At 52.9% G+C, this 25721-nt stretch overlaps 1 protein-coding gene across 1 annotated transcript in view; it reads left to right on the top strand.

Moving 5' to 3' along the window:
- Window positions 1-25721, top strand: part of HGD (homogentisate 1,2-dioxygenase) — an 85471-nt gene that overhangs the window by 32458 nt on the left and 27292 nt on the right. Inside the window, exons 2-4 of the mRNA XM_088455884.1 lie at window positions 20840-20911; window positions 21089-21177; window positions 21411-21516. Of these exons, the coding sequence (XP_088312010.1) occupies window positions 20840-20911; window positions 21089-21177; window positions 21411-21516 (267 nt within the window). The remainder of the gene's footprint in view (window positions 1-20839; window positions 20912-21088; window positions 21178-21410; window positions 21517-25721) is intronic.

Here is a 25721-nt window from a genome sequence, read left to right as displayed (position 1 = left end):
CAACCAGATCAGTGTGTACAGCACCATCCAGCACCTCCCTATTATCCCCAACCAGATCAGTGTGTACAGCACCATCCGGCACCCCCCTATTATCCCCAACCAGATCACTGTGTACAGCACCATCCAGCACCCTCCTATTATCCCCAACCAGATCACTGAATACAGCACCATCCATCACCCCCTATTATCCCCAACCAGATCAGTGTGTACAGCACCATCCCCCCCCATTATCCCCAACCAGATCAGTGTGTACAGCACCGTCTAGCTCCCCCCTATTATCCCCAACCAGATCAGTGTGTACAGCACCATCCAGTACCCTCCTATTATCCCCAACCAGATCAGTGTGTACAGCACCATCCGGCACCCCCCTATTATCCCCAACCAGATCAATGTGTACAGCACCATCCCCCCCATTATCCGCAACCAGATCAGTGTGTACAGCACCATCCAGCACCCCCCTATTATCCCCAACCAGATCAGTGTGTACAGCACCTTCCCCCATTATCCCCAACCAGATCAGTGTGTACAGCGCCATCCTTCACCCCCCTATTATCCCCAACCAGTTCAGTGTGTACAGCGCCATCTGGCACCCCCCTATTATTCCCAACCAGATCAGTGTGTACAGCACCATCCGGCACCCCCCTATTATCCCCAACCAGATCAGTGTGTACAGCACCATCCCCGCTATTATCGCCAACCAGATCAGGGTGTACAGCACCATCCCCCCCATTATCCCCAACCAGATCAGTGTGTACAGCGCCATCCGTCACCCACCTATATTCCCCAACCAGATCAGTGTATACAGCGCCATCCGGCACCCCCCTATTATGCTCAACCAGATCAGTGTGTACAGCACCATCCAGCACCCCCCTATTATCCCCAACCAGATCAGGGTGTACAGCACCATCCAGCACCCCCCTATTATCCCTAACCAGATCAGTGTGTACAGCACCATCCAGCACCCCCCTATTATCCCCAACCAGATCATTGTGTACAGCACCATCGAGCACCCCCTATTATCCCCAACCAGATCAGTGTGTACAGCACCATCCAGCACCCCCCTATAATCCCCAACCAGATCAGTGTGTACAGCACCATCCGGCACCCCCTATTATCCCCAACCAGATCACTGTGTACAGCGCCATCAAGCACCCCCCTATTATCCCCATCAAGATCAGTGTGTACAGCGCCATCCGTCACCCCACCTATTATCCCCATCCAGATCAGTGTGTGTACAGCACCATCCGGCACCCCCCTGTTATCCCCAACCAGATCAGTGTGTACAGCACCATCCGGAACCTCCCTATTATCCCCAACCAGATTAGTGTGTACAGCACCATCCAGCACCCCCTATTATCCCCAACCAGATCAGTGTGTACAGCACCATCCAGCACCCCCTATTATCCCCAACCAGATCAGTGTGTACAGCACCATCCATCACCCCACCTATTATCCCCAACCAGATCAGGGTGTACAGCACTATCCAGCACCCCCTATTATCCTCAACCAGATTAGTGTGTAGAGCACCATCCAGCACCCCCTATTATCCCCAACCAGATCAGTGTGTACAGCACCATCCAGCACCCACTGTTATCCCCAACCAGATCAGTGTGTACAGCACCATCCGTCACCCCACCTATTATCCCCAACCAGATCAGGGTGTACAGCACTATCCAGCACCCCCTATTATCCCCAACCAGATCAGTGTGTACAGCTCCATCCAGCACCCCCCTATTATCCCCAACCAGATCAGTGTTTACAGCTCCAACCAGCACCCCCCTATTATCCCCAACCAGATCAGTGTGTACAGCACCTTCCCCCCCTATTATCCCCAACCAGATCAGGGTGTACAGCACCATCCGGCACCCACTCTATTACCCCAACCAGATCAGTGTGTACAGCACCATCCAGCACCCCCCTATTATCCCCAACCAGATCAGTGTGTACTGCACCGTCCAGCACCCCCCTATTATCCCCAACCAGATTAGTGTGTACAGCACCATCCAGCACCCCCCTATTATCCCCATCCAGATCAGTGTGTACAGCTCCATCCAGCACCCCCCTATTATCCCCAACCAGATCAGGGTGTACAGCACCATCCGGCACCCACTCTATTACCCCAACCAGATCAGTGTGTACAGCACCATCCAGCACCCCCCTATTATCCCCAACCAGATCAGTGTGTACAGCACCATCCGGCACCCCCTATTATCCCCAACCAGATCAGTGTGTACAGCACCATCCGGAACCTCCCTATTATCCCCAACCAGATTAGTGTGTACAGCACCATCCAGCACCCCCTATTATCCCCAACCAGATCAGTGTGTACAGCACCATCCGTCACCCCACCTATTATCCCCAACCAGATCAGTGTGTACAGCTCCATCCAGCACCCCCCTATTATCCCCAACCAGATCAGTGTTTACAGCTCCATCCAGCACCCCCCTATTATCCCCAACCAGATCAGTGTGTACAGCACCTTCCCCCCCTATTATCCCCATCCAGATCAGGGTGTACAGCACCATCCGGCACCCACTCTATTACCCCAACCAGATCAGTGTGTACAGCACCATCCAGCACCCCCCTATTATCCCCAACCAGATCAGTGTGTACTGCACCGTCCAGCACCCCCCTATTATCCCCAACCAGATTAGTGTGTACAGCACCATCCAGCACCCCCCTATTATCCCCATCCAGATCAGTGTGTACAGCTCCATCCAGCACCCCCCTATTATCCCCAACCAGATCAGTGTGTACAGCACCATCCGGCACCCCCTATTATCCCCAACCAGATCACTGTGTACAGCGCCATCCAGCACCCCCCTATTATCCCCAACCAGATCAGTGTGTACAGCGCCATCCGTCACCCCTCCTATTATCCCCAACCAGATCAGTGTGTGTTTAGCACCATCCGGCACCCCCCTATTATCCCCAACCAGATCAGTGTGTACAGCACCATCCGGAACCTCCCTATTATCCCCAACCAGATTAGTGTGTACAGCACCATCCAGCACCCCCTATTATCCCCAACCAGATCAGTGTGTACAGCACCATCCAGCACCCCCTATTATCCCCAACCAGATCAGTGTGTACAGCACCATCCGTCACCCCACCTATTATCCCCAACCAGATCAGGGTGTACAGCACTATCCAGCACCCCCTATTATCCTCAACCAGATCAGGGTGTACAGCACCATCCAGCACCCCCTATTATCCCCAACCAGATCTGTGAGTACAGCACCATCCAGCACCCCCTATTATCCCCAACCAGATCAGTGTGTATAGCACCATCTGACACCCCCCTATTATCCCCAACCAGATCAGAGTGTACAGCACAATCCCCCCCATTATCCAAAACCAGATCAGTGTGTGCAGCACCATCCCCCATTATCCCCAACCAGATCAGTGTGTACAGCACCATCCAGCACCCCCCTATTATCCCCAACCAGATCAGTGTTTACAGCTCCATCCAGCACCGCCCTATTATCCCCAACAAGATCAGTGTGTACAGCACCATCCCCCCCTATTATCCCCAACCAGATCAGGGTGTACAGCACCATCCGGCACCCCCCTATTATCCCCAACCAGATCACTGTGTACAGCACCATCCGGCACCCCCCTATTATCCCCAACCAGATCAGGGTGTACAGCACCATCTGGCACCCTCCGATAATCCCCAACCAGATCAGGGTGTACAGCACTATCCCCCCCTATTATCCCCAACCAGATCAGTGTGTACAGCACCATCCCCCCCATTATCCCCAACAAGATCAGTGTGTACAGCACCAATCGGCACCCCCCTATTATCCCCAACCAGATCAGTGTGTACAGCACTATCCAGCACCCCCCTATTATCCCCAACCAGATCAGTGTGTACAGCACCATCCAGCACCCCCTATTATCCCCAACCAGATCAGTGTGTACAGCACCATCCAGCACCCACTATTATCCCCAACCAGATCAGTGTGTACAGCACCATCCGTCACCCCACCTATTATCCCCAACCAGATCAGGGTGTACAGCACTATCCAGCACCCCCTATTATCCTCAACCAGATCAGGGTGTACAGCACCATCCAGCACCCCCTATTATCCCCAACCAGATCTGTGAGTACAGCACCATCCAGCACCCCCTTTTATCCCCAACCAGATCAGTGTGTATAGCACCATCTGACACCCCCCTATTATCCCCAACCAGATCAGAGTGTACAGCACAATCCCCCCCATTATCCAAAACCAGATCAGTGTGTGCAGCACCATCCCCCATTATCCCCAACCAGATCAGTGTGTACAGCACCATCCAGCACCCCCCTATTATCCCCAACCAGATCAGTGTTTACAGCTCCATCCAGCACCCCCCTATTATCCCCAACAAGATCAGTGTGTACAGCACCATCCCCCCCTATTATCCCCAACCAGATCAGGGTGTACAGCACCATCCGGCAACCACTCTATTACCCCAACCAGATCAGTGTGTACAGCACCATCCGGCACCCCCCTATTATTCCCAACCAGATCAGTGTGTAGAGCACCGTCCAGCACCCCCCTATTATCCCCAACCAGATTAGTGTGTACAGCACCATCCAACACCCCCTATTATCCCCAACCAGATCAGTGTGTACAGCACCATCCAGGACCCCCTATTATCCCCAACCAGATCAGTGTGTACAGCACCATCCAGCACCCCACCTATTATCCCCAACCAGATCAGGGTGTACAGCACTATCCAGGACCCCCTATTATCCCCAACCAGATCAGTGTGTACAGCACCATCCTGCACCCTCCTTTTATCCCCAACCAGATCAGTGTGTACAGCTCCATCCAGCACCCTCCGATTATCCCCAACCAGATCAGTGTGTACAGCACCATCCAGCACCCCCTATTATCCCCAACCAGATCTGTGAGTACAGCACCATCCAGCACCCCCTTTTATCCCCAACCAGATCAGTGTGTATAGCACCATCTGACACCCCCCTATTATCCCCAACCAGATCAGAGTGTACAGCACAATCCCCCCCATTATCCAAAACCAGATCAGTGTGTGCAGCACCATCCCCCATTATCCCCAACCAGATCAGTGTGTACAGCACCATCCAGCACCCCCCTATTATCCCCAACCAGATCAGTGTTTACAGCTCCATCCAGCACCCCCCTATTATCCCCAACAAGATCAGTGTGTACAGCACCATCCCCCCCTATTATCCCCAACCAGATCAGGGTGTACAGCACCATCCGGCAACCACTCTATTACCCCAACCAGATCAGTGTGTACAGCACCATCCGGCACCCCCCTATTATTCCCAACCAGATCAGTGTGTAGAGCACCGTCCAGCACCCCCCTATTATCCCCAACCAGATTAGTGTGTACAGCACCATCCAACACCCCCTATTATCCCCAACCAGATCAGTGTGTACAGCACCATCCAGGACCCCCTATTATCCCCAACCAGATCAGTGTGTACAGCACCATCCAGCACCCCACCTATTATCCCCAACCAGATCAGGGTGTACAGCACTATCCAGGACCCCCTATTATCCCCAACCAGATCAGTGTGTACAGCACCATCCTGCACCCTCCTTTTATCCCCAACCAGATCAGTGTGTACAGCTCCATCCAGCACCCTCCGATTATCCCCAACCAGATCAGTGTGTACAGCTCCATCCAGCACCCCCCTATTATCCCCAACCAGATCAGTGTGTACAGCACCCTCCGGCACCCCCCTATTATCCCCAACCAGATCAGTGTGTACAGCACCATCCGGCACCCACTCTATTATCCCCAACCAGATCAGTGTGTACAGCACCATCCAGCACCTCCCCATTATCCCCAACCAGATCAGTGTGTACAGCACCATCCGGCACCCCCTATTATCCCCAACCAGATCAGTGTGTACAGCACCATCCAGCACCCCTCTATTATTCCCACCCAGATCAGTGTGTACAGCACCATCCGGCACCCCCCTATTATCCCCAACCAGATCAGTGTGTACAGCACCATCCAGCACCCCCCTATTATCCCCAACCAGATCAGTGTGTACAGCACCATCCAGCACCCCCCTATTATCCGCAACCAGATCAGTGTGTACAGCACCATCCGGCACCCCCCTATTATCCCCAACCAGATCAGTGTGTACAGCACCATCCGGCACCCTCCTATTATCCCCAACCAGATCAGTGTGTACAGCACCATCCGGCAACCCCCTATTATCCCCAACCAGATCAGTGTGTACAGCACCATCCAGCACCTCCCTATTATCCCCAACCAGATCAGTGTGTACAGCACCATCCAGCACCCCCCTATTATCCCCAACCAGATCACTGTGTACAGCACCATCCAGCACCCTCCTATTATCCCCAACCAGATCACTGAATACAGCACCATCCATCACCCCCTATTATCCCCAACCAGATCAGTGTGTACAGCACCATCCCCCCCAATTATCCCCAACCAGATCAGTGTGTACAGCACCATCCAGCACCTCCCCATTATCCCCAACCAGATCAGTGTGTACAGCACCATCCGGCACCCCCTATTATCCCCAACCAGATCAGTGTGTACAGCACCATCCAGCACCCCTCTATTATTCCCACCCAGATCAGTGTGTACAGCACCATCCGGCACCCTCCTATTATCCCCAACCAGATCAGTGTGTACAGCACCATCCGGCAACCCCCTATTATCCCCAACCAGATCAGTGTGTACAGCACCATCCAGCACCTCCCTATTATCCCCAACCAGATCAGTGTGTACAGCATCATCCAGCACCCTCCTATTATCCCCAACCAGATCACTGAATACAGCACCATCCATCACCCCCTATTATCCCCAACCAGATCAGTGTGTACAGCACCATCCCCCCCAATTATCCCCAACCAGATCAGTGTGTACAGCACCATCCAGCTCCCCCCTATTATCCCCAACCAGATCAGTGTGTACTGCACCTTCCAGTACCCTCCTATTATCCCCAACCAGATCAGTGTGTACAGCACCATCCGGCACCCCCCTATTATCCCCAACCAGATCAATGTGTACAGCACCATCCCCCCCATTATCCGCAACCAGATCAGTGTGTACAGCACCATCCAGCACCCCCCTATTATCCCCAACCAGATCAGTGTGTACAGCACCTTCCCCCATTATCCCCAACCAGATCAGTGTGTACATCGCCATCCTTCACCCCCCTATTATCCCCAACCAGTTCAGTGTGTACAGCGCCATCTGGCACCCCCTTATTATTCCCAACCAGATCAGTGTGTACAGCACCATCCGGCACCCCCCTATTATCCCCAACCAGATCAGTGTGTACAGCACCATCCCCGCTATTATCGCCAACCAGATCAGGGTGTACAGCACCATCCCCCCCATTATCCCCAACCAGATCAGTGTGTACAGCGCCATCCGTCACCCACCTATATTCCCCAACCAGATCAGTGTATACAGCGCCATCCGGCACCCCCCTATTATGCTCAACCAGATCAGTGTGTACAGCACCATCCAGCACTCCCCTATTATCCCCAACCAGATCAGTGTGTACAGCTCCATCCAGCACCCCCCTATTATCCCCAACCAGATCAGGGTGTACAGCACCATCCAGCACCCCCCTATTATCCGCAACCAGATCAGTGTGTACAGCACCATCCGGCACCCCCCTATTATCCCCAACCAGATCAGTGTGTACAGCACCATCCGGCACCCTCCTATTATCCCCAACCAGATCAGTGTGTACAGCACCATCCGGCAACCCCCTATTATCCCCAACCAGATCAGTGTGTACAGCACCATCCAGCACCTCCCTATTATCCCCAACCAGATCAGTGTGTACAGCACCATCCAGCACCCCCCTATTATCCCCAACCAGATCACTGTGTACAGCACCATCCAGCACCCTCCTATTATCCCCAACCAGATCACTGAATACAGCACCATCCATCACCCCCTATTATCCCCAACCAGATCAGTGTGTACAGCACCATCCCCCCCAATTATCCCCAACCAGATCAGTGTGTACAGCACCATCCAGCTCCCCCCTATTATCCCCAACCAGATCAGTGTGTACAGCACCATCCAGTACCCTCCTATTATCCCCAACCAGATCAGTGTGTACAGCACCATCCGGCACCCCCCTATTATCCCCAACCAGATCAATGTGTACAGCACCATCCCCCCCATTATCCGCAACCAGATCAGTGTGTACAGCACCATCCAGCACCCCCCTATTATCCCCAACCAGATCAGTGTGTACAGCACCTTCCCCCATTATCCCCAACCAGATCAGTGTGTACATCGCCATCCTTCACCCCCCTATTATCCCCAACCAGTTCAGTGTGTACAGCGCCATCTGGCACCCCCCTATTATTCCCAACCAGATCAGTGTGTACAGCACCATCCGGCACCCCCCTATTATCCCCAACCAGATCAGTGTGTACAGCACCATCCCCGCTATTATCGCCAACCAGATCAGGGTGTACAGCACCATCCCCCCCATTATCCCCAACCAGATCAGTGTGTACAGCGCCATCCGTCACCCACCTATATTCCCCAACCAGATCAGTGTATACAGCGCCATCCGGCACCCCCCTATTATGCTCAACCAGATCAGTGTGTACAGCACCATCCAGCACCCCCCTATTATCCCCAACCAGATCAGTGTGTACAGCTCCATCCAGCACCCCCCTATTATCCCCAACCAGATCAGGGTGTACAGCACCATCCAGCACCCCCCTATTATCCCCAACCAGATCAGTGTGTACAGCACCATCCAGCACCCCCCTATTATCCCCAACCAGATCATTGTGTACAGCACCATCGAGCACCCCCTATTATCCCCAACCAGATCAGTGTGTACAGCACCATCCAGCACCCCCCTATAATCCCCAACCAGATCAGTGTGTACAGCGCCATCCGTCACCCCACCTATTAACCCCATCCAGATCAGTGTGTGTACAGCACCATCCGGCACCCCCTTATTATCCCCAACCAGATTAGTGTGTACAGCACCATCCAGCACCCCCTATTATCCCCAACCAGATCAGTGTGTACAGCACCATCCAGCACCCCCTATTATCCCCAACCAGATCAGTGTGTACAGCACCATCCGTCACCCCACCTATTATCCCCAACCAGATCAGGGTGTACAGCACTATCCAGCACCCCCTATTATCCTCAACCAGATTAGTGTGTACAGCACCATCCAGCACCCCCTATTATCCCCAACCAGATCAGTGTGTACAGCACCATCCAGCACCCACTGTTATCCCCAACCAGATCAGTGTGTACAGCACCATCCGTCACCCCACCTATTATCCCCAACCAGATCAGGGTGTACAGCACTATCCAGCACCCCCTATTATCCCCAACCAGATCAGAGTGTACAGCACTATCCAGCACCCCCTATTATCCCCAACCAGATCAGTGTGTACAGCTCCATCCAGCACCCCCCTATTATCCCCAACCAGATCAGTGTTTACAGCTCCAACCAGCACCCCCCTATTATCCCCAACCAGATCAGTGTGTACAGCACCTTCCCCCCCTATTATCCCCAACCAGATCAGGGTGTACAGCACCATCCGGCACCCACTCTATTTCCCCAACCAGATCAGTGTGTACAGCACCATCCAGCACCCCCCTATTATCCCCAACCAGATCAGTGTGTACTGCACCGTCCAGCACCCCCCTATTATCCCCAACCAGATTAGTGTGTACAGCACCATCCAGCACCCCCCTATTATCCCCATCCAGATCAGTGTGTACAGCTCCATCCAGCACCCCCCTATTATCCCCAACCAGATCAGTGTGTACAGCACCATCCGGCACCCCCTATTATCCCCAACCAGATCACTGTGTACAGCGCCATCCAGCACCCCCCTATTATCCCCAACGAGATCAGTGTGTACAGCGCCATCCGTCACCCCACCTATTATCCCCAACAAGATCAGTGTGTGTTTAGCACCATCCGGCACCCCCCTATTATCCCCAACCAGATCAGTGTGTACAGCACCATCCGGAACCTCCCTATTATCCCCAACCAGATTAGTGTGTACAGCACCATCCCCCCCTATTATCCGAAACCAGATCAGTGTGTACAGCACCATCCGGAACCTCCCTATTATCCCCAACAAGATCAGTGTGTACAGCACCATCCAGCACCCCCTATTATCCCCAACCAGATCAGTGTGTACAGCACCATCCAGCACCCCCTATTATCCCCAACCAGATCAGTGTGTACAGCACCATCCGTCACCCCACCTATTATCCCCAACCAGATCAGGGTGTACAGCACTATCCAGCACCCCCTATTATCCTCAACCAGATCTGTGAGTACAGCACCATCCAGCACCCCCTATTATCCCCAACCAGATCAGTGTGTATAGCACCATCTGACACCCCCCTATTATCCCCAACCAGATCAGAGTGTACAGCACAATCCCCCCCATTATCCCCAACCAGATCAGTGTGTGCAGCACCATCCCCCATTATCCCCAACCAGATCAGTGTGTACAGCACCATCCAGCACCCCCCTATTATCCCCAACCAGATCAGTGTTTACAGCTCCATCCAGCACCCCCCTATTATCCCCAACAAGATCAGTGTGTACAGCACCATCCCCCCCTATTATCCCCAACCAGATCAGGGTGTACAGCACCATCCGGCAACCACTCTATTACCCCAACCAGATCAGTGTGTACAGCACCATCCGGCACCCCCCTATTATTCCCAACCAGATCAGTGTGTACAGCACCGTCCAGCACCCCCCTATTATCCCCAACCAGATTAGTGTGTACAGCACCATCCAGCACCCCCTATTATCCCCAACCAGATCAGTGTGTACAGCACCATCCAGCACCCCCTATTATCCCCAACCAGATCAGTGTGTACAGCACCATCCAGCACCCCACCTATTATCCCCAACCAGATCAGGGTGTACAGCACTATCCAGGACCCCCTATTATCCCCAACCAGATCAGTGTGTACAGCACCATACTGCACCCTCCTTTTATCCCCAACCAGATCAGTGTGTACAGCTCCATCCAGCACCCTCCGATTATCCCCAACCAGATCAGTGTGTACAGCTCCATCCAGCACCCCCCTATTATCCCCAACCAGATCAGTGTGTACAGCACCCTCCGGCACCCCCCTATTATCCCCAACCAGATCAGTGTGTACAGCACCATCCGGCACCCACTCTATTATCCCCAACCAGATCAGTGTGTACAGCACCATCCAGCACCTCCCCATTATCCCCAACCAGATCAGTGTGAACAGCACCATCCGGCACCCCCTATTATCCCCAACCAGATCAGTGTGTACAGCACCATTCAGCACCCCTCTATTATCCCCACCCAGATCAGTGTGTACAGCACCATCCGGCAACCCCCTATTATCCCCAACCAGAACAGTGTGTACAGCACCATCCAGCACCCCCCTATTATCCCCAACCAGATCAGTGTGTACAGCACCATCCAGCACCCCCCTATTATCCGCAACCAGATCAGTGTGTACAGCACCATCCGGCACCCCCCTATTATCCCCAACCAAATCAGTGTGTACAGCTCCATCCGGCACCCTCCTATTATCCCCAACCAGATCAGTGTGTACAGCACCATCCGGCACCCCCCTATTATCCCCAACCAGATCAGTGTGTACAGCACCATCCAGCACCTCCCTATTATCCCCAACCAGATCAGAGTGTACAGCACCATCCGGCACCCCCCTATTATCCCCAACCAGATCACTGTGTACAGCACCATCCAGCACCCTCCTATTATCCCCAACCAGATCACTGAATACAGCACCATCCATCACCCCCTATTATCCCCAACCAGATCAGTGTGTACAGCACCATTATCCCCAACCAGATCAGTGAGTACAGCACCATCCAGCACCCCCCTATTATCCCCAACCAGATCAGTGTGTACAGCTCCATCCAGCACCCCCCTATTATCCCCAACCAGATCAGGGTGTACAGCACCATCCAGCACCCCCCTATTATCCCCAACCAGATCAGTGTGTACAGCACCATCCAGCACCCCCCTATTATCCCCAACCAGATCATTGTGTACAGCACCATCGAGCACCCCCTATTATCCCCAACCAGATCAGTGTGTACAGCACCATCCAGCACCCCCCTATAATCCCCAACCAGATCAGTGTGTACAGCGCCATCCGTCACCCCACCTATTATCCCCATCCAGATCAGTGTGTGTACAGCACCATCCGGCACCCCCCTATTATCCCCAACCAGATTAGTGTGTACAGCACCATCCAGCACCCCCTATTATCCCCAACCAGATCAGTGTGTACAGCACCATCCAGCACCCCCTATTATCCCCAACCAGATCAGTGTGTACAGCACCATCCGTCACCCCACCTATTATCCCCAACCAGATCAGGGTGTACAGCACTATCCAGCACCCCCTATTATCCTCAACCAGATTAGTGTGTACAGCACCATCCAGCACCCCCTATTATCCCCAACCAGATCAGTGTGTACAGCACCATCCAGCACCCACTGTTATCCCCAACCAGATCATTGTGTACAGCACCATCCGTCACCCCACCTATTATCCCCAACCAGATCAGGGTGTACAGCACTATCCAGCACCCCCTATTATCCCCAACCAGATCAGTGTGTACAGCTCCATCCAGCACCCCCCTATTATCCCCAACCAGATCAGTGTGTACAGCACCTTCCCCCCCTATTATACCCAACCAGATCAGGGTGTACAGCACCATCCGGCACCCACTCAATTACCCCAACCAGATCAGTGTGTACAGCACCATCCAGCACCCCCCTATTATCCCCAACCAGATCATGGTGTACTGCACCGTCCAGCACCCCCCTATTATCCCCAACCAGATTAGTGTGTACAGCACCATCCAGCACCCCCCTATTATCCCCATCCAGATCAGTGTGTACAGCTCCATCCAGCACCCCCCTATTATCCCCAACCAGATCAGTGTGTACAGCACCATCCGGCACCCCTTATTATCCCCAACCAGATCACTGTGTACAGCGCCATCCAGCACCCCCCTATTATCCCCAACCAGATCAGTGTGTACAGCGCCATCCGTCACCCCACCTATTATCCCCAACAAGATCAGTGTGTGTTTAGCACCATCCGGCACCCCGCTATTATCCCCAACCAGATCAGTGTGTACAGCACCATCCGGAACCTCCCTATTATCCCCAACCAGATTAGTGTGTACAGCACCATCCGGCACCCACTCTATTATCCCCAACCAGATCAGTGTGTACAGCACCATCCAGCACCTCCCCATTATCCCCAACCAGATCAGTGTGAACAGCACCATCCGGCACCCCCTATTATCCCCAACCAGATCAGTGTGTACAGCACCATTCAGCACCCCTCTATTTTCCCCACCCAGATCAGTGTGTACAGCACCATCCGGCACCCCCCTATTATCCCCAACCAGATCAGTGTGTAGAGCACCATCCAGCACCCCCCTATTATCCCCAACCAGATCAGTGTGTACAGCACCATCCAGCACCCCCCTATTATCCGCAACCAGATCAGTGTGTACAGCACCATCCGGCACCCCCCTATTATCCCCAACCAGATCAGTGTGTACAGCACCATCCGGCACCCTCCTATTATCCCCAACCAGATCAGTGTGTACAGCACCATCCGGCACCCCCCTATTATCCCCAACCAGATCAGTGTGTACAGCACCATCCAGCACCTCCCTATTATCCCCAACCAGATCAGAGTGTACAGCACCATCCGGCACCCCCCTATTATCCCCAACCAGATCACTGTGTACAGCACCATCCAGCACCCTCCTATTATCCCCAACCAGATCACTGAATACAGCACCATCCGTCACCCCCTATTATCCCCAACCAGATCAGTTTGTACAGCACCATCCCCCCCCATTATCCCCAACCAGATCAGTGAGTACAGCACCATCCAGCACCCCCTATTATCCCCAACCAGATCAGTGTGTATAGCACCATCTGACACCCCCCTATTATCCCCAACCAGATCAGTGTGTACAGCACCATCCCCCCTATTATCTCCTACCAGATCAGGGTGTACAGCACCATCCCCCCCATTATCCCCAACCAGATCAGTGTGTACAGCACCATCCCCCATTATCCCCAACCAGATCAGTGTGTACAGCGCCATCCTTCACCCCGCTATTTTCCCCATCCAGATCAGTGTGTACAGCGCCATCTGGCACCCCCCTATTATGCCCTACCAGATCAGTGTGTACAGCACCATCCTGCACCCCCCTATTATCCCCAACCAGATCAGTGTGAACAGCTCCATCCAGCACCCCCTATTATCCCCCTGCAGATCAGGGTGTACAGCACCATCCAGCACCCCCCTATTATCCCCAACCAGATCAGTGTGTACAGCACCATCCAGCAACCCCTATTATCCCCAACCAGATCAGTGTGTACTGCACCATCCAGCACCCCCATTATCCCCAACCAGATCAGTGTGTACAGCACCATCCGGCACCCCCTATTATCCCCAACCAGATCACTGTGTTCAGCGCCATCCAGCACCCCCCTATTATCCCCAACCAGATCAGTGTGTACAGCGCCATCCGTCACCCCCCTATTATCCCCTACCAGATCAGTGTGTACAGCGCCATCCGGCACCCCCCTATTATCCCCAACCAGATCAGTGTGTACAGCACCATCCAGCACCCCCTTGTTATTCCCAACCAGATCAGTGTGTACAGCACCATCCGGAACTTCCCTATTATCCCCAACCAGATCAGTGTGTACAGCTCCATCCAGCACCCCCCTATTATCCCCAACCAGATCAGTGTGTACAGCACCATCCGGCACCCCCTATTATCCCCAACCAGATTATTGTGTACAGCACCATCCAGCACCCCCTATTATCCCCAACCAGATCAGTGTGTACAGCACCATCCAGCACCCCCTATTATCCCCAACCTGATCAGTGTGTACAGCACCATCCGTCACCCCACCTATTATCCCCAACCAGATTAGGGTGTACAGCACTATCCAGCACCCCCTATTATCCCCAACCAGATCAGTGTGTACAGCACCATCCAGCACCCCCCTATTATCCCCAACCAGATGATTGTGTACAGCACCATCCAGCACCCCTTATTATCCCCAACCAGATCAGTGTGTACAGCACAATTCGTCACCCCACCTATTATCCCTAACCAGATCAGGGTGTACAGCACTATCCAGCACCCCCTATTATCCCCAACCAGATCAGTGTGTACAGCACCATCCAGCACCCCCCTATTATCCCCAACCAGATCATTGTGTACAGCACCATCCGGCACCCCCCTATTATCCCCAACCAGATCAGTGTGTACAGCTCCATCCAGCACCCCCCTATTATCCCCAACCAGATCAGTGTGTACAGCTCCATCCAGCACCCCCCTATTATCCCCAACCAGATCAGTGTGTACAGCTCCATCCAGCACCCCCCTATTATCCTCAACCAAATCAGTGTGTACAGCTCCATCCAGCACCCTTCCTATTATCCCCATCCAGATCAGTGTGTACAGCACCATCCAGCACCCCCTATTATCCCCATCCTGATCAGTGTGTACAGCACCATCCGTCACCCCACCTATTATCCCCAACCAGATTAGGGTGTACAGCACTATCCAGCACCCCCTATTATCCCCAACCAGATCAGTGTGTACAGCACCCCCCTATTATCCCCAACCAGATGATTGTGTACAGCACCTTCCAGCACCCCCTATTATCCCCAACCAGATCAGTGTGTACAGCACCATTCGTCACCCCACCTATTATCCCTAACCAGATCAGGGTGTACAGCACTATCCAGCACCCCCTATTATCCCCAACCAGATCAGTGTGTACAGCACCATCCAGCACCCCCCTATTATCCCCAACCAGATCATTGTGTACAGCACCATCCGGCACCCCCCTATTATCCCCAGCCAGATCAGTGTGTACAGCCCCATCCAGCACCCCCCTATTATCCCCAACCAGATCAGTGTGTACAGCTCCATCCAGCACCCCCCTATTATCCCCATCCAGATCAGGGTGTACAGCACCATCCAGCACCCCCTATTATCCCCAACCAAATCAGTGTGTACAGCACCATCCGGCACCCCCTATTATCCCCAACCAGATCAGTGTGTACAGCACCATCCGTCACGCCACCTATTATCCCCAACCAGATCAGGGTGTACAGCACTATCCAGCACCCCCTATTATCCCCAACCAGATCAGTGTGTACAGCACCATCCAGCACCCCCCTATTATCCCCAACCAGATCAGGGTGTACAGCACCATCCGGCACCCACTCTATTATCCCCAACCAGATCAGTGTGTACAGCACCATCCGTCACCCCACCTATTATCCCCAACCAGATGATTGTGTACAGCACCATCCAGCACCCCCTATTATCCCCAACCAGATCAGTGTGTACAGCACCATCCGGCACCCCCTATTATCCCCAACCAGATTAGTGTGTACAGCACCATCCAGCACCCCCTATTATACCAACCAAATCAGTGTGTACAGCACCATCCGGCACCCCCTATTATCCCCAACCAGATCAGTGTGTACAGCACCATCCGTCACGCCACCTATTATCCCCAACCAGATCAGGGTGTACAGCACTATCCAGCACCCCCTATTATCCCCAAACAGATCAGTGTGTACAGCACCATCCAGCACCCCCCTATTATCCCCAACCAGATCAGGGTGTACAGCACCATCCGGCACCCACTCTATTATCCCCAACCAGATCAGTGTGTACAGCACCATCCGTCACCCCACCTATTATCCCCAACCAGATGATTGTGTACAGCACCATCCAGCACCCCCTATTATCCCCAACCAGATCAGTGTGTACAGCACCATCCAGCACCCCCCTATTATCCCCAACTAGATCACTGTGTACAGCACCATCCAGCACCCCCCTATTATCCCCAACCAGATCAGGGTGTACAGCACCATCCGGCACCCACTCTATTATCCCCAACCAGATCAGTGTGTACAGCACCATCCGTCACCCCACCTTTTATCCCCAACCAGATGATTGTGTACAGCACCATCCAGCACCCCCTATTATCCCCAACCAGATCACTGTGTACAGCACCATCCAGCACCCCCCTATTATCCCCAACCAGATCAGTGTGTACAGCTCCTTCCAGCACCCCCCTATTATCCCGAACCAGATCAGGGTGTACAGCACCATCCAGCACCCCCTATTATCCCCAACCAGATCAGTGTGTACAGCACCATCCAGCACCCCCCTATTATCCCCAACCAGATCACTGTGTACAGCACCATCCAGCACCCCCCTATTATCCCCAACCAGATCAGTGTGTACAGCTCCATCCAGCACCCCCCTATTATCCCGAACCAGATCAGGGTGTACAGCACCATCCGGCACCCACTCTATTATCCCCAACCAGATCAGTGTGTACAGTACCGTCCAGCACCCCCCTATTATCCCCAACCAGATCAGTGTGTACAGCACCATACAGCACCCCCTATTATCCCCAACCAGATCAGTGTGTACAGCACCATCCGGCACCCCCTATTATCCCCAACCAGATCAGTGTGTACAGCACCATCCTGCACCCCCCTATTATCCCCAACCAGATCAGTGTGTACAGCACCATCCCCCCCTATTATCCCAAACCAGATCAGTGTGTACAGCGCCACCCCCCCCCTATTATCCCCAACCAGATCAGGGTGTACAGCACCATCTGGCACCCTCCCTATTATCCCCAACCAGATCAGTGTGTACAGCACCATCCCCCCCTATTATCCCCAACCAGATCAGGGTGTACAGCACCATCCGGCACCCCCCTATTATCCCCAACCAGATCAGTGTGTACAGCACCATCCAGCATCTCCCCATTATACCCAACCAGATCAGTGTGTACAGCACCATCACCCCCTATTATCCCCAACCAGATCAGTGTGTAGAGCGCCATCCAGCACCCCCCTATTATCCCCAACCAGATCAGTGTGTACAGCACCATCCGGCACCCCCCCTATTATCCCCAACCAGATCAGTGTGTACAGCGCCATCCCCCCCTATTATCCCCAACCAGATCAGTGTGTACAGCACCATCCGGCACCCCCCTATTATCCCCAACCAGATCAGTGTGTACAGCACCATTCGGCACCCCCCTATTATCCCCAACCAGATCAGTGTGTACAGCTCCATCACCCCCTATTATCCCCAACCAGATCAGTGTGTACAGCGCCATCCCCCCCTATTATCCCCAACCAGATCAGGGTGTACAGCACCATCCGGCACCCCCCCTATTATCCCCAACCAGATCAGTGTGTACAGCGCCATCCAGCATCCCCCCTATTATCCCCAACCAGATCAGTGTGTACAGCGCCATCCCCCCCTATTATCCCTAACCAGATCAGGGTGTACAGCACCATCCGGCACCCCCCTATTATCCCCAACCAGATCGGTGTGTACAGCGCCATCCCCCCTTATTATCCCCAACCAGATCAGGGTGTACAGTACCATCCGGCACCCCCCCTATTATCCCCAACCAGATCAGTGTGTACAGCACCATCCGGCACCCCCCTATTATCCCCAACCAGATCAGTGTGTACAGCACCATCCGGCACCCCCCTATTATCCCCAACCAGATCAGTGTGTACAGCTCCATCACCCCCTATTATCCCCAACCAGATCAGTGTGTACAGCGCCATCCCCCCCTATTATCCCCAACCAGATCAGGGTGTACAGCACCTTCCGGCACCCCCCCTATTATCCCCAAACAGATCAGTGTGTACAGCTCCATCCAGCATCCCCCCTATTATCCCCAACCAGATCAGTGTGTACAGCGCCATCCCCCCCTATTATCCCTAACCGGATCAGGGTGTACAGCACCATCCGGCACCCCCCTATTATCCCCAACCAGATCAGTGTGTACAGCGCCATCCCCCCTTATTATCCCCAACCAGATCAGGGTGTACAGCACCATCCGGCACCCCCCCTATTATCCCCAACCAGATCAGTGTGTACAGCACCATCCGGCACCCCCCCTATTATCCCCAACCAGATCAGTGGGGAACAGGTGCCTAAGTTTAGGCTGGATTTGTGGTGATCTGTATCTTTGTGGGGCTTATTATCCAGCTGTTATCCACTATCGACCTATATTCCAGCTCCCTCCATCTATTTAATATTAATAGTCACAGAAATAGCAGAATGTAGGAATGCCTTAACCCAGATTCAGATACGGTATATAAATGTTACTAGAGAAGTGTTAATTAGAACTTATTCATATATTATTATCGTTATACAATGACAAACGGACAGTACACAGAGAGAGAGTAATTATCGCCAAAGAAGGACGACCGGGATGTACTGTAACAGCCAAAGTGACGGGATTCTGATTTATCCAGCGAGTTGCAGATCGACGTATATACAAAAAAAAGGCAAATCACCAGAAACCCCAACGTGTTAAGAAAAAACCTTTTTGCCACAAGTCCCCATCCCGATTTTTTTCCAAATTAAATGTCCAAATCAAAATAGGCCACAATTATTCAAGTCGCCGGTAATGAGACATACAAAAAGGCGTAATAATGGCGGTGCCTGTGGCCTCAAGATAGATGTGTAGAAATAATAATAATTAAAAAATTAAAAATCAAATTAGTTGGGTTAATAATCACAATCAGGTTCATAATACAATACATGTGTTTTGTTGTAGGCAGACTACAGGTCCCAGCAAGTCCTGCCATGCCCAGTTTAAATGGCTGCCAGGAAATGCTGGCATTTGGAGAACCACATGCACCAGTATGGCCTGCTACAGTCCACCTGTAGACAAAAATAACACATTCACAATAAAAGACTCCTACGTCATATTAGTATACTATTTCATTAAAAACACCCCAACACCTCCCTCGTTTACCAATGTATTATTCTCCTGTATTCCCAAGAGCATATGCCGCCCTGGGGCATCCACTGTACTTCATATAAAGGAACTCTACATCAAGCGGCTCTGCCCAGAGGGCCTGATTCAGAGCCGCTCGTAAGCGGCCGCTCGTTCGCTCCGAGCGATGTTCGAACATCTGCGCAGCGTATGGGTCATAATGCGCATGCGCCAACCAGTCATTGCGTTCGGAAATCGTGCGCTTGTAAAACAGCGAGGGCCTGCTAATTTGAGTGACAGAATGAGGCGTTTGTGGGTGGTAACAGGGGAAGGTGCTTGAAAACGGGGGAGTGGAGATCCGAACACAGGCGTGCCAAACGGCCAAAACTGCGTTTTATGGGAGTACATAATTAACAAAGCAGCGTCATCGACCACGTCACTTGGTTGTCTTTTAGCCTGAACTGCTCGCAGTGATAGCGGCAAGTAAAGCCTACCACAAGCACTGCGAGCAGTTCAGACGCCTTTCGATGTACTCGATTAATCTAATAAATAGCGAACGGCCAAGGGGCGTCTTTACAAAATAGCGAGCGCATGTTTCGGACGCTCGCTCAAACATAGAGGCATCCACAGACCGCAAAGAGCGAGCGCTCAATTTAAATATCCGGCCGCTTTTTCTAAACGAGCGTCCGCAAATAGCGTCCGGCTCTGAATGAGGATTGGAGTTCCGCTCTGGGATCAGGAAGGGAGATTGGTGCCCCGTATGTCGTCTGTGAGAGTGTTATCTCCTGGGCAAAGTTGTACATACTGATGATATAATATAACATGTACGTTACAGTATATCCGCCTTCCTATAGCCTGGCTGGATACATGTACCAATTTGTCTGCTAAGGTAAACTACCCCCCTCCCACCAATCCCCAATCATTGTGTAAAGGGAACATGAGAATGGGCACCGGGTCCTGCACCCCTAACTCTCTGTCTCCGTATTACAGTACATGTCCGGGTTCGGTAATGAGTTTTCCTCGGAGGATCCTCGCTGTCCAGGTGCCTTACCTGAAGGCCAGGTATGTCCAATCGCACTGTCATAGGGCTACATAGGTGAGGCGTATGAGGTCATGAACTAATGTTTGGCGCCATTTCATAGATACATAATCTAAAGATTAGACGGTTTTCTGCATTATGTTTCATGTGTGATGGCGCCATCACCCGGCCAATGACACGTTGTGTTCCCCGTTATACAGAATAACCCCCAGGTCTGCCCATATGGTCTGTACGCCGAGCAGCTCTCCGGTTCCGCATTCACCTGTCCCAGGAGTTCCAATAAGAGAAGGTAACACGGCTATGACCCAAGTCTACTATCCTACCCCCATCCTACTAATAAGCAGCGATTACTCCCATCTCTTACTAATGAGCTGACAAAGCTGAGTACCACCATTCTCTGGCCAATCTGCCTGGGAAGCCAATAAGGCCACGTAGTGCCCAGTACCAGAGGTCCAGCCCGTACAGAAGATTGGCCTCTCGTTCACTGACCATCGCTGACCTTCTGACATTTACTGTCCCCAGCTGGCTGTATCGTATCCTACCTTCTGCCCGCCATAAACCGTTTGAGGCGTACGGCAAAAGCAACCTATCGCACAACTGGGACGAAGTGGAACCGGATCCCAATCAGGTAATATCTGATCATGGAGGTTTAGATGCAGCATAATCATCAGAGAGTGGCAGAATAATTGTTGCTCCATGTACTAAAGCTAAAATGGACTGAAAATGTTCTGCCAATATCTCTACGTAGCACCCTGATAACTGGCCACACATAACACCCTGATAACTGGTCACACATAGCACCCTGATAACTGGCCACACATAGCACCCTGATAACTGGCCACATATAGCACCCTGATAACTGCCCACATATAGCACCCTGATAACTGGCCACATATAGCACCCTGATAACTGGCCACACATAGCACCCTGATAACTGGCCACACATAGCACCCTGATAACTGGCCACACATAGCACCCTGATAACTGGCCACATATAGCACCCTGATAACTGGCCACACATAGCACCCTGATAGCTGGCCGTATGTTGCACCCTGATAACTGGCCACACGTAGCACCCAGATAACTGGCCACATATAGCACCCTGATAACTGGCCACATGTAGGACCCTGATAACCGGCCACATGTAGCACCCTGATAACTGGCCACATGTAGGACCCTGATAACTGGCCACATGTAGCACCCTGATAACTGGCCACACGTAGCACCCTGATAACTGGCCACACGTAGCACCCTGATAACTTGCCACATGTAGCACCCTGATAACCGGCCACACGTAGAACCCTGATGACTGGCCGTATGTTGCACCCTGATAACTGGCCACACGTAGCACCCTGATAACTGCCCACACGTAGCACCCTGATAACTGGCCACATGTAGGACTCTGATAACTGGCCACATGTAGCACCCTGATAACTGGCCACATGTAGCACCCTGATAACTGGCCACACGTAGGACCCTGATAACTGGCCACACGTAGCACCCTGATAACTGGCCACACGTAGCACCCTGATAACAGGCCACATGTAGCACCCTGAAAACTTGCCACACGTAGCACCCTGATAACCGGCCACACGTAGGACCCTGATAACTGGCCACACGTAGGACCCTGATGACTGGCCGTATGTTGCACCCTGATAACTGGCCACACGTAGCTCCCTGATAACTGGCCACACGTAGCACCCTGATAACTGGCCACATGTAGGACTCTGATAACTGGCCACATGTAGCACCCTGATAACTGGCCACATGTAGCACCCTGATAACTGGCCACACGAAGGACCCTGATAACAGGCCACACGTAGGACCCTGATAACTGGCCACACGTAGGACCCTGATAACTGGCCACACGTAGCACCCTGATAACTGGCCACATGTAGGACCCTGATAACTGGCCACACGTAGCACCCTGATAACTGGCCACATGTAGGACCCTGATAACTGGCCACATGTAGCACCCTGATAACTGGCCACATGTAGCACCCTGATGACTGGCCGTATGTAGCACCCTGATAACTGGCCGTACGCAGGACCCTGATAACTGTCCACATGTAGGACCCTGATAACTGGCCACACGTAGCACCCTGACACCTGGCCACATGTAGCACCCTGATAACTGGCCGTACGCAGGACCCTGGTAACTGGCCACATGTAGGACCCTGATAACTGGCCACATGTAGCACCCTGATAACTGGCCACATGTAGCACCCTGATAACTGGCCACATGCAGGACCCTGAGAACTGGCCACACGTAGGATCCTGATGACTGGCCGTATGTTGCACCCTGATAACTGGCCACACGTAGCACCCTGATAACTGGCCACATGTAGGACTCTGATAACTGGCCACATGTAGGACCCTGATAACTGGCCACACGTAGCACCCTGATAACTGGCCACACGTAGGACCCTGATAACCGGCCACACGTAGGACCCTGATAACTGGCCACACGTAGGACCCTGATAACTGGCCACACGTAGGACCCTGATAACTGGCCACACGTAGCACCCTGATAACTGGCCACACGTAGCACCCTGATAACAGGCCACATGTAGCACCCTGAAAACTTGCCACATGTAGCACCCTGATAACCGGCCACACGTAGGACCCTGATAACCGGCCACACGTAGGACCCTGATGACTGGCCGTATGTTGCACCCTGATAACTGGCCACACGTAGCACCCTGATAACTGGCCACACGTAGCACCCTGATAACTGGCCACATGTAGGACTCTGATAACTGGCCGTATGTTGCACCCTGATAACTGGCCACACGTAGCTCCCTGATAACTGGCCACACGTAGCACCCTGATAACTGGCCACATGTAGGACTCTGATAACTGGCCACATGTAGCACCCTGATAACTGGCCACATGTAGCACCCTGATAACTGGCCACACGAAGGACCCTGATAACAGGCCACACGTAGGACCCTGATAACTGGCCACACGTAGGACCCTGATAACTGGCCACACGTAGCACCCTGATAACTGGCCACATGTAGGACCCTGATAACTGGCCACACGTAGCACCCTGATAACTGGCCACATGTAGGACCCTGATAACTGGCCACATGTAGCACCCTGATAACTGGCCACATGTAGCACCCTGATGACTGGCCGTATGTAGCACCCTGATAACTGGCCGTACGCAGGACCCTGATAACTGTCCACATGTAGGACCCTGATAACTGGCCACACGTAGCACCCTGACACCTGGCCACATGTAGCACCCTGATAACTGGCCGTACGCAGGACCCTGGTAACTGGCCACATGTAGGACCCTGGTAACTGGCCACATGTAGGACCCTGATAACTGGCCACATGTAGCACCCTGATAACTGGCCACATGTAGCACCCTGATAACTGGCCACATGCAGGACCCTGAGAACTGGCCACACGTAGGATCCTGATGACTGGCCGTATGTTGCACCCTGATAACTGGCCACACGTAGCACCCTGATAACTGGCCACATGTAGGACTCTGATAACTGGCCACATGTAGGACCCTGATAACTGGCCACACGTAGCACCCTGATAACTGGCCACACGTAGGACCCTGATAACCGGCCACACGTAGGACCCTGATAACTGGCCACACGTAGGACCCTGATAACTGGCCACACGTAGGACCCTGATAACTGGCCACACGTAGCACCCTGATAACTGGCCACACGTAGCACCCTGATAACAGGCCACATGTAGCACCCTGAAAACTTGCCACATGTAGCACCCTGATAACCGGCCACACGTAGGACCCTGATAACCGGCCACACGTAGGACCCTGATGACTGGCCGTATGTTGCACCCTGATAACTGGCCACACGTAGCACCCTGATAACTGGCCACACGTAGCACCCTGATAACTGGCCACATGTAGGACTCTGATAACTGGCCACATGTAGCACCCTGATAACTGGCCACATGTAGCACCCTGATAACTGGCCACACGAAGGACCCTGATAACAGGCCACACGTAGGACCCTGATAACTGGCCACACGTAGGACCCTGATAACTGGCCACACGTAGCACCCTGATAACTGGCCACATGTAGGACCCTGATAACTGGCCACACGTAGCACCCTGATAACTGGCCACATGTAGGACCCTGATAACTGGCCACATGTAGCACCCTGATAACTGGCCACATGTAGCACCCTGATGACTGGCCGTATGTAGCACCCTGATAACTGGCCGTACGCAGGACCCTGATAACTGTCCACATGTAGGACCCTGATAACTGGCCACACGTAGCACCCTGACACCTGGCCACATGTAGCACCCTGATAACTGGCCGTACGCAGGACCCTGGTAACTGGCCACATGTAGGACCCTGATAACTGGCCACATGTAGCACCCTGATAACTGGCCACATGTAGCACCCTGATAACTGGCCACATGCAGGACCCTGAGAACTGGCCACACGTAGGATCCTGATGACTGGCCGTATGTTGCACCCTGATAACTGGCCACACGTAGCACCCTGATAACTGGCCACATGTAGGACTCTGATAACTGGCCACATGTAGGACCCTGATAACTGGCCACACGTAGCACCCTGATAACTGGCCACACGTAGGACCCTGATAACCGGCCACACGTAGGACCCTGATAACTGGCCACACGTAGGACCCTGATAACTGGCCACACGTAGGACCCTGATAACTGGCCACATGTAGGTCCCTGATAACTGGCCACATGTAGGTCCCTGATAACTGGCCACATGTAGCACCCTGATAACTGGCCACATGTAGGACCCTGATAACTGGCCACATGTAGCAATCTGATAACTGGCCACATGTAGGACCCTGATA

This window comes from Taudactylus pleione, unplaced genomic scaffold, assembly GCF_031769625.1.
Source record: "Taudactylus pleione unplaced genomic scaffold, aTauple2 ptg000677l, whole genome shotgun sequence".
Taxonomy (NCBI): Eukaryota; Metazoa; Chordata; class Amphibia; order Anura; family Myobatrachidae; genus Taudactylus; species Taudactylus pleione.
Note: the sequence above shows the minus strand (reverse complement) of the source record. Positions and strands in the feature narration are given on the sequence as shown.